This window comes from Neophocaena asiaeorientalis, unplaced genomic scaffold (assembly GCF_003031525.2).
Source record: "Neophocaena asiaeorientalis asiaeorientalis breed wild unplaced genomic scaffold, Neophocaena_asiaeorientalis_V1.1 scaffold435, whole genome shotgun sequence".
NCBI classification, from domain to species: domain Eukaryota; kingdom Metazoa; phylum Chordata; class Mammalia; order Artiodactyla; family Phocoenidae; genus Neophocaena; species Neophocaena asiaeorientalis.
In genome coordinates, this window is record NW_020171737.1 from 38,216 (window position 1) to 54,461 (window position 16,246).

The window sequence follows — 16,246 nt, forward strand, 5'->3', positions numbered from 1 at the left end:
TATATACAATGCAATATTACTGAGCCATAAAAAGAAACGAAACTGAGTTATTTGTAGTGAGGTGGATGGACCTAGAGTCTGTCATACAGAGTGACGTAAGTCAGAAAGAGAAAAACAAATACCATATTCTAACTCATATATGGAAATTAAAAAAATAATAAAAACAGAAATTGTCATGAGGAACCTAGGGGCAAGACGGGAATAAAGATGGACACCTACTACAGAATGGATTTGAGCACACGGTTAGGGGGAAGGGTAAGCTGGGACAAAGTGAGAGAGTGGCATGGGCATATATACACTACCAAATGTAAAATAGATAGCTAGTGGGAAGCAGCCGCATAGCATAGGTAGATCAGCTCTGTGCTTTGTGACCACCTAGAGAGGTGGGATAGGGATGGTGGAAGGGAGGGAGACGCAAGAGGGAAAAGATATGGGGTATATGTATATGTATAATGGATTTACTTTGTTATAAAGGAGAAACTAACACACCATTGTAATGCAATTATAGTCCAATAAAGATGTTTAAGAAAAAAACAAACTGCTTTTGCTGCATCACATAGGTTTTGGGCCCTCCTGTTTTCATTGTCGTTTGATTCTAGGTATTTTTTGATTTCATATTTGATTTCTTCAGCGATCTCTTGCTTATTTTTTAGTGTATTGTTTGGCCTCCCTGTGTGTGTATTTTTTACAGTTTTTTTTGCCTCTAATTTATATCTAGTTTCAAAGCACTGTGGTCAGAAAATATACTTGATACAATTTTAATTTTCTTAAATTTATGGAGTCTTGATTTGTTACCCATGATATGATCTATGCTGGAGAATGTTCCATGAGCACTTGAGAAGAAAGTGTGTATTCTGTTGTTTTTGAATGGAATGTACTATAAAAATCAATTAAGTCCATCTTGTTTAATGTGTTGTTTAAAGTTTGTTTCCTTATTTATTTTTAGTTGGGATGATCTGTCCATTGGTGATAGTTGGATGTTAAAGTTCCATACTATTTTTGTGTTACTGTTGATTTCCCCCTTTATGACTGTTAGCATTTGCCTTATGTATTGAGGTGCTCCTATGTTGAGTGCATATACATTTACAATTGTTTTATCTTCTTCTTGCATAATCCCTTGATCATTATGTAGTGTCTTTCTTTGTGTCTTGTAATAGTCTTTACTTTAAAGTCTATTTTGTCTGACATGAGAATAGGTACTTCAGTTTTCTTCTGATTTCCACTTGCATGGAATATCTTTTCCCATCCCATCACTTTCAGTCTGCATCTGTCTCTAGGTCTGAAGTGGGTCTCTTGTAGACAACATATATATGGGTGTTTTTTTTTTTTTTTTTTTTTTGTATCCATTCAGCCAGTCTATGTCTGTTGGTTGGAGCATTTAATCCATTTACATTTAAGGTAGTTATCGATATGTGTGTTCATATTATGATTTTGTTAATTGTTTTGTGTTTGTCATTGTAGGTCTCCTCCTTCTCTTGGGTTTCCTGCCTACAGCAGTCCCTTTAGCATTTTTTGTAAAGCTGTTTTGTGGTGCTGAATTCCCTTGACATTTGCTTATTTGTAAAATTTTAATTTCTGCATTGAATCTGAATGAGATCTTTGCTGGGTAGGGTAATCTTGGTTGTAGTTTTTTCCCTTTCATCACTTTAAATATGTCCTGCCACCGCCTTCTGGCTTGCAGAGTTTCTGCTGAATGTTCAGCTGTTAACCTTATGTGGGTTCCCTTTTATGTTATTTGTTGCTTTTCCGTTGTTGATTTTAATATTTTTTCTTTGTATTTAATTTTTGATAGTTTGATTAATATGTGGTTTGGCATGTTTCTCCTTGGATATATCCTGTATGTGCCTCTCTGCTCTTCCTGACTTGACTATTTCCTTTCCCTTATTAGGGAAGTTTTCAACTATAATCTCTTCAAATATTTTCTCAGTCCCTTTCTTTTTCTCTTCTTCTTCTGGGATCCCTATCATTCGAATGTTGTTGCATTTAATGTTACCCCAGTGGTCTCTGAGACTGTCTCCAATTCTTTTCATTCTGTTTTCTTTATTCTGGTCTGCAGTAGTTATTTCCACTATTTTATCTTCCAAGTCACTTATCCATTCTTCTGCCTCAGTTATTCTGCTATTGATTCCTTCTAGATCATTTTTAATTTCATTTATTGTGTTGTTCATCATTGTTTGTCTGCTCTTTAGTTCTTCTAGTTCCTTGTTAAACATTTCTTTTGTTTACTCCATTTTATTTCCAATATTTTGGATCATCTTTATTATCAGTAGTCTGAATTCTTATTCAGGTAAAATGCCTATTTTCTCTTCATTTGTTTGGTGTGGTGGGTTTTTACCTTGCTCCTTCATCTGCTGCATATATCTCTGTCTTCTCATTTTGTTTAACTTACTGTGTTTGTGGTCTCCTTTTCAAAATCTGCAGGTTCGTAGTTTCCCTTGTTTTTTGTGTCTGCCCCCAGTGGGTAAGGTTGGCCCAGTGGCTTGTGGTATAGGCTTCTTTGTGGAGGGCACTGGTGTCTTTGTTCTGTTGAGTGGGGCTGGATCTTGTCTTTCTAGTGGGCAGTTTTATGTCTTGTGGTGTGTTTTGGGGTGCCTGCGAACATAGTATTGCAGCATAGTATGTAGGTAGTGGGCAATCTCTCTGCTAATTGGTAGGGTTATGTTCCTGTCTTGTTAGTTGTTTGGCATGGGGCATCCAGTGCTGGACCTTGCTGGCTGCTGGGTGGAGCTGTGTCTTGTTTGACGTGGAGATCTCTGGGAGAGCTCTCACCGATTGTCATTATGTGGGGCTGGGAGGTCTCTGGTGGTCCAAAGTCCTGAACTTGGCTCTCCCTGACACTAGGCCGGAGCACCAAGACCCCATCAGCAGCACAGCTATTTCAGAGTTCCAAGAACTACTGGGTTGTCACTTACTGTAACATGGTCTGGATTCAAGACTGTGTGTGCAAGGGTGCCATTTTCACTCTCAACATTAAGCATGTCATGGGGTTTTCAGTCTGTGACTCTGCATATTGGAAATACAGCTGTCGCTGGTTGAGCATCTTTTATGCATCATTTGCTATTTCCAAGCCTCACACAGCCCTATTGTTTTTGTTCCCTTATGTCTTTCCTTTAAAATCAGAGGACTGATGAACTGTTAAGCTTTTTGGAAATGTTGCTAGCAGGGAAGTATGTCCATTTGCAACATCAGAATTGATCTGAGGCTTCTTGTCTCCCTTGTATATTATTTGTTTCTTTATCCTTGATGTTTTTAATATTCTCTCTTTGACTTTCACTTTTGTCATTTCAATTATAATGTGTCTTGGTTTTTTCCACTTAGTTCATACCTGTCTGGGACTCCCTGAGCTTCCTGGATTTGAGTTACTCTTTCATTTTCCAGGTTAGGGAGGTTTCCAGCTAGTATGTCTTCAAATATTTTCTCAGGCTCTTCCTCTCTCTCTTTTCTTTCTGGGACCCCTATAATGAAAATATTAGTGCACTTGATGTTTTTCCAGAAGTCTCTTAACATGCCTGTAATTTCTTTTCTTCTTTTTTTCTGATTCCTTCTAGTGTATTTTTCATTTGGTTACTGTATTCTTCATCTCTGTTTGGTTGTTCTTTATATTTTGTCTTTGTTAAAAACTTCTAACTTCTTGCTCTGTGCATCCAGCCTTCTTCTGAGTTCTTTGATCATCTTTCTGATCACTACCCTGAACTCTTTCCCAGGTAGATTGTCTATCTGCACTTCAGTTAGTTTTACTTCTGGGTTTGTTTTCTTATTCCTTCGTGTGGAACATAGTACTCTGCACTTCTTTTTGTCTAAGTTACTATTTGTATTTTTAAGTATGTGGTGTGTTAGTTATGTTTTTTGACTTTGGAGAAGTTGCCTGTTTAGGAGACGTCCTATGCACCCCAGCAGTTTACTTCCCCTCTTGTCACTCACCTATATGCTCAAAGTGTCCCCTGTAAGAGGGCTGCATAGGTCCCTCTGTTGTGGCAGGCTTACTGTCTGCACAGTCCAGAAGGCTTAGTTGGCCCCAAACCTGATTGGTTGCCAGGCCTTGCCTTATGTTGTTGCTGCTAGATGCTGTTTCAGAGCCTGGTCTTGAGAAGGCTTTCTGCAGAACCCTAGGGAGTCCTTGTGCTAGTGCTGGCTCCTTGGTGTGGATTATGTGTTCTGAAGACTCCAGGGTTGTTGCCTGCCCACTGGCAGGTAAAGTCACATCCTTGGGTTAGTGCTGGACTACTGGCACACAGAGCTGATCCTGGAGTCTGGCTGCAGGGCTTAGGGACCTAGGAATCCCAGAGCTTGTTTCAGATAGCTAATATTGGGGGTGGTTCCTAACATGGTTAGGTATGTTTTCTGGGGTGTCCCCAAGCTTGTGTTGGACTGCTAGTGTCAGTGCCAAGGTCCATCTGGTCCCATGGCAGGTCTGGCCTCTGTGGGCGGCCTGGGTTTGCAGGCTGCCGTATCGTGGTTTTCTTGCATCTGGAATCTGCCCCCTGGTCAGTGAGGCAGTTCTAGGGGCTCATGCAGGGTTCCTGGAGGGCAGAGATGTTGTCTGCCCACTGGTTAGTGGAGCTGGGTCTTGATCCTCTGGTGGGCATGGCTATGCCTAGGGATGTGTCTAGAGGCAGCTGTGGGCCCAGTAATTCTTTAGGAAGCCTGTCTGCTGATGGTTTGGACTGTGTTCTTGCCCTTTTAGTTGGGTGGCCTGAGGTGTCCCAGCACTGGCACTTACGGGCTGTTGGGTGGGGCCAGGTCTTGGGGCTAATGAGCTAGAGGCAGGATCCCAAAGTGGCAGCATCTAGCAGCAGTTTTCATGTGGTAGAATGTTCCCAAATATGACTACACCAGTGTCTATGTCCCCAGGGTATGCCAGAGCTACCCTCTCCTCCTGCCTCTCCAGGAGACTCTCCAATACCAGCAGGTAGGTCTGGCCCAGGCTCTTATCAAATTACTGCTTTTGCCCTGAGTCTTGGTGTATTTGAAGTTTGTGTGTACCCTTTAAGAGTAAAGTCTCTATTTCCCCTATTCCTGTGTGATTCCTGAAATTAAGCCTCACTGGCCTGCTCTGTGGGCTTGTCTTCCTAGTGCAGGACGCCCTGGGCTGGGGAGCCTGCCATGAGGCTTAGAACTCTCATCCTGTAGGAGAACCTCTGCAATATAATTATTCTTCATTTTGTAGGTCACCCACCCAGGGGTTTGGACTTGATTATATTGCAAGTCCACCCCTCCTACCTGTCTCCTTTTGCTTCCTTCTTTATGTTTTTACTTGTAGAATATCTTCTCTGGTAGGTTCCAGTCTTTTTCATTCATGGTTGTTCTGCAAATATTTGTGATTTTGGTGGGTTTGTGAGAGGAGGTGAACTCAGGGTTTTTATACTCCACCATCTTGGCCAGTGTCCTCCTATGAATGTTTTAAAAATAGCCGATTTATGTCTTTAAGTCCAATCTTTGCCCTTCCTCAGGGACAGTTTATACCGATTGCTCTTTTTCTTGTATATGGTATATACCTTCTTATTTCTTACATGCTTTGTATTTTTGTTTGAGAACTGGACATTTAAAATAACATAATATGGCAGTGTTAGAATTATGTTTCTCCCCCCCATCCCCAAGGTTTGTTTTATTGCTGTTCGTTATAATAGTTGTTGTTTGTTTCATGAATTTTCTGAACTAATTCTGTAATATTTGTACTTTTTCATGTATGTCTATTGAAGTCTCAAATTCAATGAGCTTAGCAGTCAACAAGTAATCTGTCAACAAATAATCTGATTAAACCTTAATCACTTGTTACCAATAAGTCTTCCAGTCACTTTGTGTATGTTGGCATATATAGAACCAGGTAGTTTACCACTTTGCCTTAGCCTTCACTTACTGCTTTCAGAGAGCCTAAAGGTCCACCATAAATGAGAGTTTAGAGGAATAATGTCTTTCCTGATCATGCACAAAGCCCTACACATGAAGTTGGCTTTCCATATCCCCAGGAATATGTCAGAGATTTTCAAAGCCCCTAAGAACACTTCATTCCTCATTTGTTTTATTTAGTCTACTGTTTGCCTCAAACTGTTATCCATTGACTCAGGCAGTTGTGCTCTTACAACATTGAACAAATGCTCTCCCCACCTCCCCAGAAGCTATTAGTATTGGATAAGTTTGAGTGAGGTAGAATAAAAACAAGTCTTTTGATTGACATCTTCAATGGAACCACCAAACAAGTCAAATTATGTCTTTTGGGGGGAAGCTCCAGCCTCATTCCGCTCTTTCCAATACTCAGAATGTAGTCTGTTATTGTTCAAGGTACTGAGGACTGGAAACTGGGAGATTATATTGGGATAATTTATAATACCATGAAGCTCACTGTTCTTACTGAGATTCATTTATTTTTCTTAACAAAATATTCCCTGGGTTGCTGCAAGCCTTTGATTAATTTCCAGAGCTCTCAAAATGTTGATTCTGATAACTTTTTCTAATATTGCCTTTATATACAGGCAAACTTTTGGAGGTGTTTACTTTGCCATTTCATGGATGCCTTTACTATTAACCTCTTTTTATTGTGATAAAATTTATAGAACATAAAATTTTCCTTTTAATCATTGTTAACTTACTGTCTCTCTGAATTTGCCTATTCAGATAATCCTTACAAATGAAGTCATATAGTATTTGTCATTTACTGTCTGGCTTTTTTCACTTAGCACAGCTTTTTTATGGTTCATCTTCATTGCAGCATCTATTAGAACTTTATTCCATTTTCTTACTGAGTAATATTCCATTGTAAGTATATATTATATATCTTAGTCAATTTAGGTTGCTATAACAAAATACCATAAAGTGTGTGTCATATAAGCAACAGAAACTTATTTCTTACAGTTTTGTAGGCTGGAAGTCCAAGAAACTGAGCATGGAACTCAGCATGGTTGGATTCTGGTGAGGGCCCTTTTCTAGGTCAATTATTTTAATTCATATGTTTTTCATATGTTATGCTTTTAGTATATGGTTATATCTACAAAAAAGACATCATTGTCTTGAATGTTTTAAATATTTTATTAATGTTGGCTATCTGCAAACAGGCAGATGTTGCTTCCCTTTGTTATTGATTCCAATTGGATAGTCATCAGTCCCAGAGACTTGAATCTCAAAGGGGTCATTATAGTTGTGGGGCCCCAAAGGTAGAGAGTATGGCACAGTTTGTTGGACAATATCCACAGCAGAATGTTGTTTTGGGCCACAATTAAAGATGCTAATTTGTGAGTACCTGATATAAAGAACCAAATATGATGTCCAAGCAATCACAGTTTTCAATATCCAGAGGATCCAGTTAGCTGCTGGGCTTCCTTTTTGGTGGGGAGGGGGTTTAAAAAGGCAATTTTTCTTTGACTGTTTGAAGGACTGAATATTATAAATCTGCCCACATACTACTGAGAAACATTACTTAGTAAGCAGACTCTTGAATTTTGTTGGGGATTTTCAGCCACTCTTTCTGGCCTGGGCAGTTGAAACTAAGGCTTCTGACTATCAACCATCAGGATATCAAGTATATAGTGAAAATTTTGGAAATCAGAGTGTAGAAGCTCTTGTTCTAAATTCTGACCTATCCAAGTTTGGCAAACGCCAGTGGAGTTTAAGTAACCCTGAAGAAGTACAAGAAACATATATTGGAGACCTTTTCATGTGAATGCTAAAAGATCTTGATCCTCAGATGTCAGTAGTACGGGAAAGAAGGTGTTGTCAACATTTAAAAGTGTACCATGTACCATTAGTCTGTGTAATGGATTCAACTAGAGTCACATTGTGTGCAACAGCTGAGAGTATAGCAGAAACAAGTGAATTTGACAATAACCCTCTCTAAGGCTGCAGCTTTTTTGCACATGGCTGTCCTTGAACTTCTTACCACCTATGCTTCCTTCAATTCTTTAAATCTGGGCTGTGATTTTTTTTCCTCTTGGGATTCTCTGCACCCAGAAGGGGACAGGGAGGTTGGTGGGAGAATGATTTATGCACCTCACTAATACTCCTCTACATGTGGCTGAATTTCATCTGGCACTTATGGGGCAGAGAAATACAAGTATCTGTTCCCACTATATATTCAGATTAGAGGTAACAACTAGAGTGCACTGAATTGGCCCAAAAGGTTTCACTCAGAAGGTCATACTGACTTCCTTTTCCCAACTTAAACCCAGCCCAATCCCCATTAGCTCATTTTTATGCCATTTTCTTCCAGCGGTCTGGGTAAAATAGTGACTTGAGCATCCATATCTAACAGGCCCACAGAAGTTTGACACTTTCCCTTTGCCAAAATTTCCCATCATACTTAGACAGGTGCATATAACCTTTGACCTCACTGGGGACAGGGAGCCCTCAGCTCTCATCCTGCAACTACTTCCCCAATTCCACCTCATTAAAAGATTAAGGACTATTTATGCATAATTGATTTGTACATTCACCATCAATTCTCATAAATTACCCTCAAATTCCATTAACTGGCTCGTGAGGTCCTCATTCTTCCTCTTACAGAAAGCCATGTCTCTGTCATCTTTTATCCTCATCGCTACAAGTATCAAGAAGATTGAAGATTATGAAATTTTACAATAGTTGTGAGCTAACAAGTTACCAGCCACAGTTTCTTGGGTGCCAGTAGAATATATGAGACTTTTGGTCAGAGACAAAGGATAGTTTATTATTCACAGTAATAAAAATAGCCTGAATATCAGTGTTTTTACCCTATAAGCCTGAGTCCCACTTCCTACAGGGTTATGAAGAATGGTTACATGACACATACATATAAGGTAAGTTGAATTACAAAGGAGGAAACATCAGTTTGGGAACCTCAAACTTTTATATGGAGCAGTAAGCATCCCTTTCCTTTGCTCTTGAAAGAGACATTATCTTTATTATATTGGAGTAAGCATTCCTGCCCTTTGTTCCAGAGGGAATCACTATCTTCCAAAGACTCTAAGCAATCCTGCTTTTTACTTCAGACAGAGAGATACTATGTCTATCTTCCAAAGCTGTTCACCACTCAAACATCTTTCAAAAGACACCTCAAAAGAAAGAATTCTCAGTGTTTTGCTTGCCATATGTACAGTAACATGTGAGACACATGCATAATTGCCTTCCAACAATATATAAGAATGAAATTGCTGGAAATATGCTGGTTTCTATCTAGGCTATCACTAGATAATGGCAAATTTCTCTCTGACAAATGCTCACCTAGAGTGTATAGGATCTCCCACTTGTTTAACTGGTCAATATGTATTTTCAAACTTCACATGTGTAGCTGATCTAATGTGTGTGAGATCATGTTACTTTAATTTTCATTTTCCTAGTTACTGATGAGATTCATATAGTTAACAAATGTTTATTAAACACTTACGTTATGCCAGATACTATTCTAAGGAAGAAAACTCACGTACTTTCAGGGTTTACATTCTGGTAGGGAAACAATAAACTTATTAACTAAGTAAACTATGTAGTATGCTAGAAGATGACATATTATGGACAAGATACAATAAGGTAATGGGCAGCAGATCAAGGTAATGTATATTTGTTGACTGTGATCTATTTGTGAATTCCCTATTCATATATTTACCCAGTGTTCTATGGACTCTATTATTTTCTCACTGAATATATTTTTCTTTAATTCATTTTAACTATCACAGTTTGTAACCTTATCACATTGACTCCACTTGGTATATGATGATTTTTGATATTTGGGGCTTGCATATTTTAAAATAAACATATCAAACTTTCCCTTCATTACTTGTGCATATTTTGCCTGTAAAATAAATCTTTCCCATTTACATAGGGAAAAAAACACTCACTTTCATCTTATACTAAAATTTTTATAAGTATTACCTTCTAAATTTAAGCATTAACATTTTTCCATGAGGAATTTCTTTTGTGTGTAGGATGCGTTGAAGGGATTTATGCTTATTTTTTTGCTATATGGGAAACAGATTAATGGAGCACCATTTATTGAAAAAAATGTCTTTTCATCATTCATCTGAAGTATCACCTCTATTATGACATAAGTTTCCTATATGTAAATCTATTTTTAGGTCTCTACTCTGTTTCATTGGTATATTTTATCTTCCTTTTCCCAACCTTGACCACAAACAGATAACACTCCAGACTTTCCAGAATGATCCTGTGAAAAATATAAAACAAATCATATCCAGCCTCTGCTGAAAATACTCGAATGACTCCCCCCCACACTCACTGTAAAAGTCAAATTCCATTATAGACCCTCCAAGGCTCCAAGCTATCTGTTTCTCCCAGATCCACATCACCTCTCTGAACTCACTTCCTGATATTCTCTACATTGTTAACTCAGCTCCAGCCATGCTGGTATCCTCAGTGTTCCTTGAACATGCCAGGCCTACCTCTGCCTTGGGACCTCAGCACGTGCTGTCCTGCTACCTGGAATCCTCATTCCCCAGACAGCCACAGGGTCAGCTCTCTCACTGCCTTCAGGTCTTTACGCAAAAACCAGGCTCTCAGTGAGGCCATCTCTTCAACCTCCTCCCTGGAATTTCAGTCCCCCTGTTAATTTTTTCCTTCTTAACACTTATCACTTTGAAACTACTTTATATTTCACTTATTGCCTCTTGGATACTGTCTGTCTCCCACATTAATATGAAAGTTCCATGAAGATAAGATTATTTATTTGTTTCGTTTGTAACCATATCATAAGGACATGTGTCTAGAAGACTGCCTGGCAGAGAGACCACCTGAACTAAGTATTGGTGAGATGAAGATAGAGCAAATAAATTAAAAATGAAATGGGGTTAAAGTAAGCCAAAGGGGGGTTAGGCAGTTTTCCCTGGGTCTAGCCCCAAAACTACCAATGCAAGTGCCTCCAGGAGACAACTGGGCATTTTATTAGAGCGAAGAAGGCCAACTGGGGGTGTGGCCCCATTGAGAGAGCATTCTGAGTCTAAAATGGCTGAGCCCTTCCTCAGAGCCAGCTGCTTGTATCCTTGTTGGAATGTGGGCCCTAATCCTTGGTCTATTGTTTTTGTTTTTGTTTTTTCAGGTAAGCCAGAAATGTGGATTTTTGAAATGTGAAATCCCCCAAATGTCTAAGTAGCTAATTTTAAAATGGAGAATGATAAAAACATGACGATCAATGAAAATATGACAGTGGGCTGAAATTGGCCAATGAGTGGCCTGCAGGTGTTTGCTAGACTGAATTATGCGCTGTATGAAAGAAAAACTTATCCCTGTTCTGGTGGGGTGGGCTTGCCTTGTGTAATTCTTGAGGCAAACAGCTTCAGGCCATGTTGGGTGGAGAGAATGAACTGGAATTACCAACTTCTTTCAACTCCTGGAAGCTCCCTGCCTCCCCACCTCCCTGCTATGCCTGGAGTTAAGGAAGCCTGGGCAGTGGGTAGTCACCAGAACTGTTTCTTTGAGGGTAGGGGTATATTTCAGTGAAGTGTGGAGTGGGAAAACCAGAGACAGGGTTTTGAAGGAAACTTCCACAGCTGGACCAGGGAAAGGAAAGAAGGAGAGAAGGACAAAGACCCATGTGTTGGGACATTGTAACTCTGAGGGAATTTATTGGGGGTTACCACACCCTCTCCCCACCAACCACCTATGTGGTACCATACAGTCGGAGGACTTAGTTATACAAAGTCACAACTCCCTGCCCTACTGCGCATGCCATCTATTTCACCTGGAAATAGAGCTGCACAAATTTCCATCACAGCTCCCCGTGTGCGTGAAGTGGGCAAGACTGGTCAGGAGGTACCTGTGTAATGCCAGTAGCCAATGGCTTTGTTGGGATATAACCAGAATGGGGCTTCTGGAGGCAGCAGACCTCCATCTGGTGAAGCATTGGGTGAAGTCACCTGTGGTTTCAGGCAACTGCTGAAAGAAGCATGGACAGTCAAGTATTCCCCACACCCGGGAGAGAAACATTAAGCTCAATCCTCTGATGCCCCTCCTCTGTAAGGAGGCCAGGCATAGTCCAGGAGGAGGAAGAACAGTGAGGAGAGTGCTGTACCTGGGTTTAGCAAGTTTCCATTTTTCTGGATAAAATGCTTTCCAAATGCAAGGTGGCACATCTCTTAAGTTCTGAGCACCCTACTGACTTGTTCCCCACAAGAATTGTTTATTCAGTGTAGGGGAAGGGAACCAAGACCTTCAGGTCTGAGATTTACTGCTCTTGGGTCCTCTGGAAAATACGAGGAAGCTGCCCGCAGGCCCCTGCTTATGGAGTGCCATGTTAGTGTGTTTAGGCTGAGGGTTTGGGTTCTGCTCAGCAGGTGTGGCATGAACTCCCTGATATTATAAAAGGCTTTTAGGTATAACTTGGCTCCTGCTTAACTCTTGAGACATTCCTGTCAAAATGTCCTTCTAGGGAAGCTCCAATCCATCTGGTTTCTTTGACTGTTGCCACCTCCTTTGGGCACAAAGCTAGGGAGGGCAATTTGGATACTGCCAGAAGTCCTATATTTCCTTGGGTCTTCCCATCTCTCATGGACCACACTCCCCATGTATTGTTGTCTGTATTCTCACTTCTTCTGTCAGTCTTTCATCTTAGAATTCCTCTTTCCTCGATGTCCCTCCCCTTCTGGTCCCTCACTCATGCATAGACCTCCATTTGAGTATCCTTTTAGCCTCTCCCCAGATCTCTGCCAACTTCATCTTTCTCTCCCTTACTCTGGATCTCTTCTAAACGTCTTTGTGTCCCTCTCTACACAATTTATTCTGTCTGTTTTCCTCTAAGCCTTAAGATCTCACTCTCCCTCTGTTATTCTTCACCCCCTCCCAGTTGTGTGCCTACCCCTCTTAGGTCATCCCTCCCAATAGGGAGCCTCTCCATTTCTGACCCCTCCCCACCTCCTGCTAAGCAGCCACCTCCCCTTCTCCCTTCCCCCACAGCTCATCTCTAGTTCCTTCTCCTCCTCCCTCCCTAGACCAGACCAGCTAAGTCTTATTCCATTTTTAGATAACTGATTATGATACTAGCTGATCTTTATTCACAGTCTGAATTTACAGCTGTTCCTTCCTTTCATGCCCCATCCACCAAACACACCCAATCGTTTCAACATGACAAATTCCTTACACACAGCATGTCATGGCCACATAAATTTGTATTTTTCAGGACAAAACAACAGTTATGCTGGCAAAGATGTCAGATTAACAGGGACCCTAAAGCTTTCAATACACTGAAACTTAACATTATTTTGCATGTCTACAAAGTACACATTTGTTTTCACAAATGTGGCAAAGTTTACCCTAACAGTTAGGACTTTTTCACCAAATCATAGACATAGATATGGAAATCATCATCAAACTTGATGAAATACACAGAGGGTTTGGCTTCCACTTGGTGAATGACCATGCCGATCCGTTTGGAGCCATCTTCTTTGGTATATTCCACATGTTTACCTATCAGGCCATCTACAACTCCTCCTGGCTCCCTCTCTGCTGGAGGAGACTCACTGGACTCTGGCATGATACGGAGGTCTCCTTCTTTATAATCATCTAGAAGCTGGTACATGTACAAGACAGGATCTTTCTCATAGGTAATATAAAACCAGGCTTTCATGATAGGTGCTTGGGCCAAGACCATTCCTCTCCATTCATCCTTAGAACCATGCTCACCCTCAAACATATGTTCCACAGCTTTACCAATTATGGTGTTTGCAAGGTGCACATCTCTGAGTCGAGAAAATGGCACCTTATCAGGAAGGATTTTAAGCTTTAAAATCCTTTCATCTCTGTGAAGTTCCAGTCCGTAGACACAGTCAATTCCATCATATTTCACCAGATAAAGAGAAGGATTTATAGGCACCTGATCCAGAACGGTTCCTTTCCACTGGGTGATGCTCTCATTGCCTTCCTTCCATCCGTGTGAAATTCTGCAGCCCACGATTTTCCTGCAGGGCTGGGAGGAAGGTCTGCCTCTCTGCTTCTTTTGAGAAGTGTTTTTCTTCCTCATACTTTCAGACCCTTTGTGGCCATCGACAATTTCCCTGGTTTGCTGCCCTGCAGCTGCCTTTTTGTGAGGGGTCTTCATACCTGCAGGGGGAGGAAGAGGCTAGGGAGAAACATTTAGTGTACTATAGTGTGAGGTTTTTTTCTCTGCATTGCAAATTCCCTGGGCACCAGGTATATGTATTACAGCCCAAGTTATTCACGTGTGCAGCAGGGATGCTGGCTATCAAAATGCTATTCGATGCTTGCCAACATTGTCCTCCCTCCAAACTTATTTGGCTGTGCTGGAGGGTTGGAGAGGTGATGGTTTTGGTGGTTGAGGCCCCAGCATGAGGGAGCAGGCTCCTTTGGCTAATGCCTTATCCTGTTACCATACTGCGGTCCCCACACCAAACACAGATATTCACCGTTTATTAGCTCCCACCCTGTCTCTCCATTTGCACTTACATAGTCTCCTTTTCCCCTGCTCATTGTCGTCTGCTCTTCATCTGTTTTGCCCCCCATCCCCATGGCTTCTGCTTGTTGTTCACCTCTCCTTCGTATCTCTTCCTGGTCATCCCCATTTTGCCGCTGGGTGCCCAGAACAAGTCTATTTCTCTTTCTGGGGCCACCTTTGTATACCATCCAGGTGCTCTTTGGCTCCCCCTACCCCCACCCTCCTGTCCCCAAATCACCCTTGTCAGTCTCCCTCATCTCCTGTCCCAGCACACACCCCAATCTTCCCTCCTGGCATCCACCAACCCTCATCCTCCGATTCTCTAGTCCAGGGCCCACCTCCCCAATTCCGGGGATCGCAGGCCTCACGTGTCCAAATCGGACACCTCACTGCTGCCTCCGCTGTGAACCCGTGGTGAAAGAGAATCAGCAGGCGACGAGTTCGGAGTTTGCAAGAGCTGGGAGGGGAGGATCCTTAGGCGACCAGCGTGTCTAGGAGGACAGCAGGCCAGGAGAAAAGGATGGCAGCAGTGTCTCCAACACCGGGCTCGCGGGCCCTCCACCTCCTTGTTGGCGGTGACGGCCCCTCTGCCACATCGGGATCCCAGAAGCCGCTGCCGCAGCCGCAGTCTCCTCCCTCTTACAACCGTCGCGCAGCTTCCTGCCAGGAGAGAGGCCTCCCCTTCCTGCCAAACACTGCCTGCCCCACCGCAACTCTCAAGCCCACCAGTGCTTTGAGCATGGGTGGTGCTCCTCGTTTCCCGATCCCGCCCCCTTCCCAAATCTGGAGCAGCTGGGCTTACAATCCTCCACCCTTTTGCCCCCTCCTCTCTCCCCCCTCCCTTTCAGGGCCCTTTGGCACCCCTGCCCCATCTGCTTTCCCTCTGCCCAGAATTCCCCTTTTCTTTTCCCCCTGTGCCCTTCGGATGTTATTCTCTATATACGGAAACCTGCCTTTCCTGCCATTTAAAGGGATTTGAGGTAGGACAGGAGAAATGCGCTTGTGCTTCGTCTGCCATCTTGACACAATCTAGGTAATTTTTACTGTCTGGTCATTTTCAGACTTTACTTCTTGAAGATTTTTTATTCCTTTTCTTCTTTTTTCTTTTTCACAGATTGCAAAAGAATTGCATGCACAATGTGGACACTGTAAAATTCAGAAAATTCACTTGAAGAAAATAATCCACCCTAAATCCACTGTAAATCTCATTCCGTAGGGCTTCAAGCAAAATATGAACACTGATTATTTTCCTAACCTTTTTTCTAAAACCTCTTAGAAATCTGTGGTCATTTTGCAAACTCAGGTCTTAATAATTCTTTGTAGCATCATTTTTATGGTATTTTGAAAATACAATGTATACAGCAATATTACAAGTACTAAATACTCTCCATTAAATTTTTTACTTGTTTTTATTGAAGCATTTTAAAATAAAATATTATCAATAAAATGTAATCCTCCTTTATTCTATAACCCTGATCCTATTCCCTTCCTCCTAACGCTAAGAATCATCATTCAAATTTTGCATATCCTAACCCTCTTTATATTTATATTCATACATATATTATTTACAAATGGATATTATTCATTTTGTTTTCCATAATTATTTTTAAAAATTTCATTATGAAGGATAATTAATTACTCTATACTGTGAGGGAAAGAGAATCATTCTCTTTCAATGGACCACACCTGATATTTCTGGAAGATGGCTCTGAGTCCTTATGACCCAGGTATATATATGTACTGTGCAACTGATAAGAATATGACACCTCTACACTTTGTAAAACTAACCAATCACGTACTTAAACAACCTTATTTAGCAATTCCTTTTTAAAGTGTATGTATATGTCCACTCACATATATTCAAGAAAATGTTTGTTTGATTTT

The 16,246-nt window shown here is 41.3% G+C and overlaps 1 protein-coding gene across 2 annotated transcripts; it reads right to left on the bottom strand.

Annotated features, from left to right (window-relative positions):
- Positions 1 to 13,061: 13,061 nt before the first annotated feature.
- Positions 13,062 to 14,951, bottom strand: LOC112405187 (spindlin-2). Of its 2 annotated transcripts, none has more exons than XM_024753835.1 (2): positions 14,701 to 14,951; positions 13,062 to 14,029 (listed from the first exon to the last, which is right to left on the bottom strand). In XM_024753835.1, the coding sequence occupies exon 2, from the start codon at positions 14,006 to 14,008 to the stop codon at positions 13,232 to 13,234; it is 777 nt and encodes a 258-aa protein (XP_024609603.1). In that variant the 5' UTR covers positions 14,009 to 14,029; positions 14,701 to 14,951; the 3' UTR covers positions 13,062 to 13,231. The 2 variants fall into 2 exon arrangements, with proteins under 2 accessions (XP_024609603.1, XP_024610319.1); XM_024754551.1 differs by lacking the exon at positions 14,701 to 14,951 and having other exon boundaries at positions 13,102 to 13,480; positions 13,784 to 14,328.
- Positions 14,952 to 16,246: the final 1,295 nt, after the last annotated feature.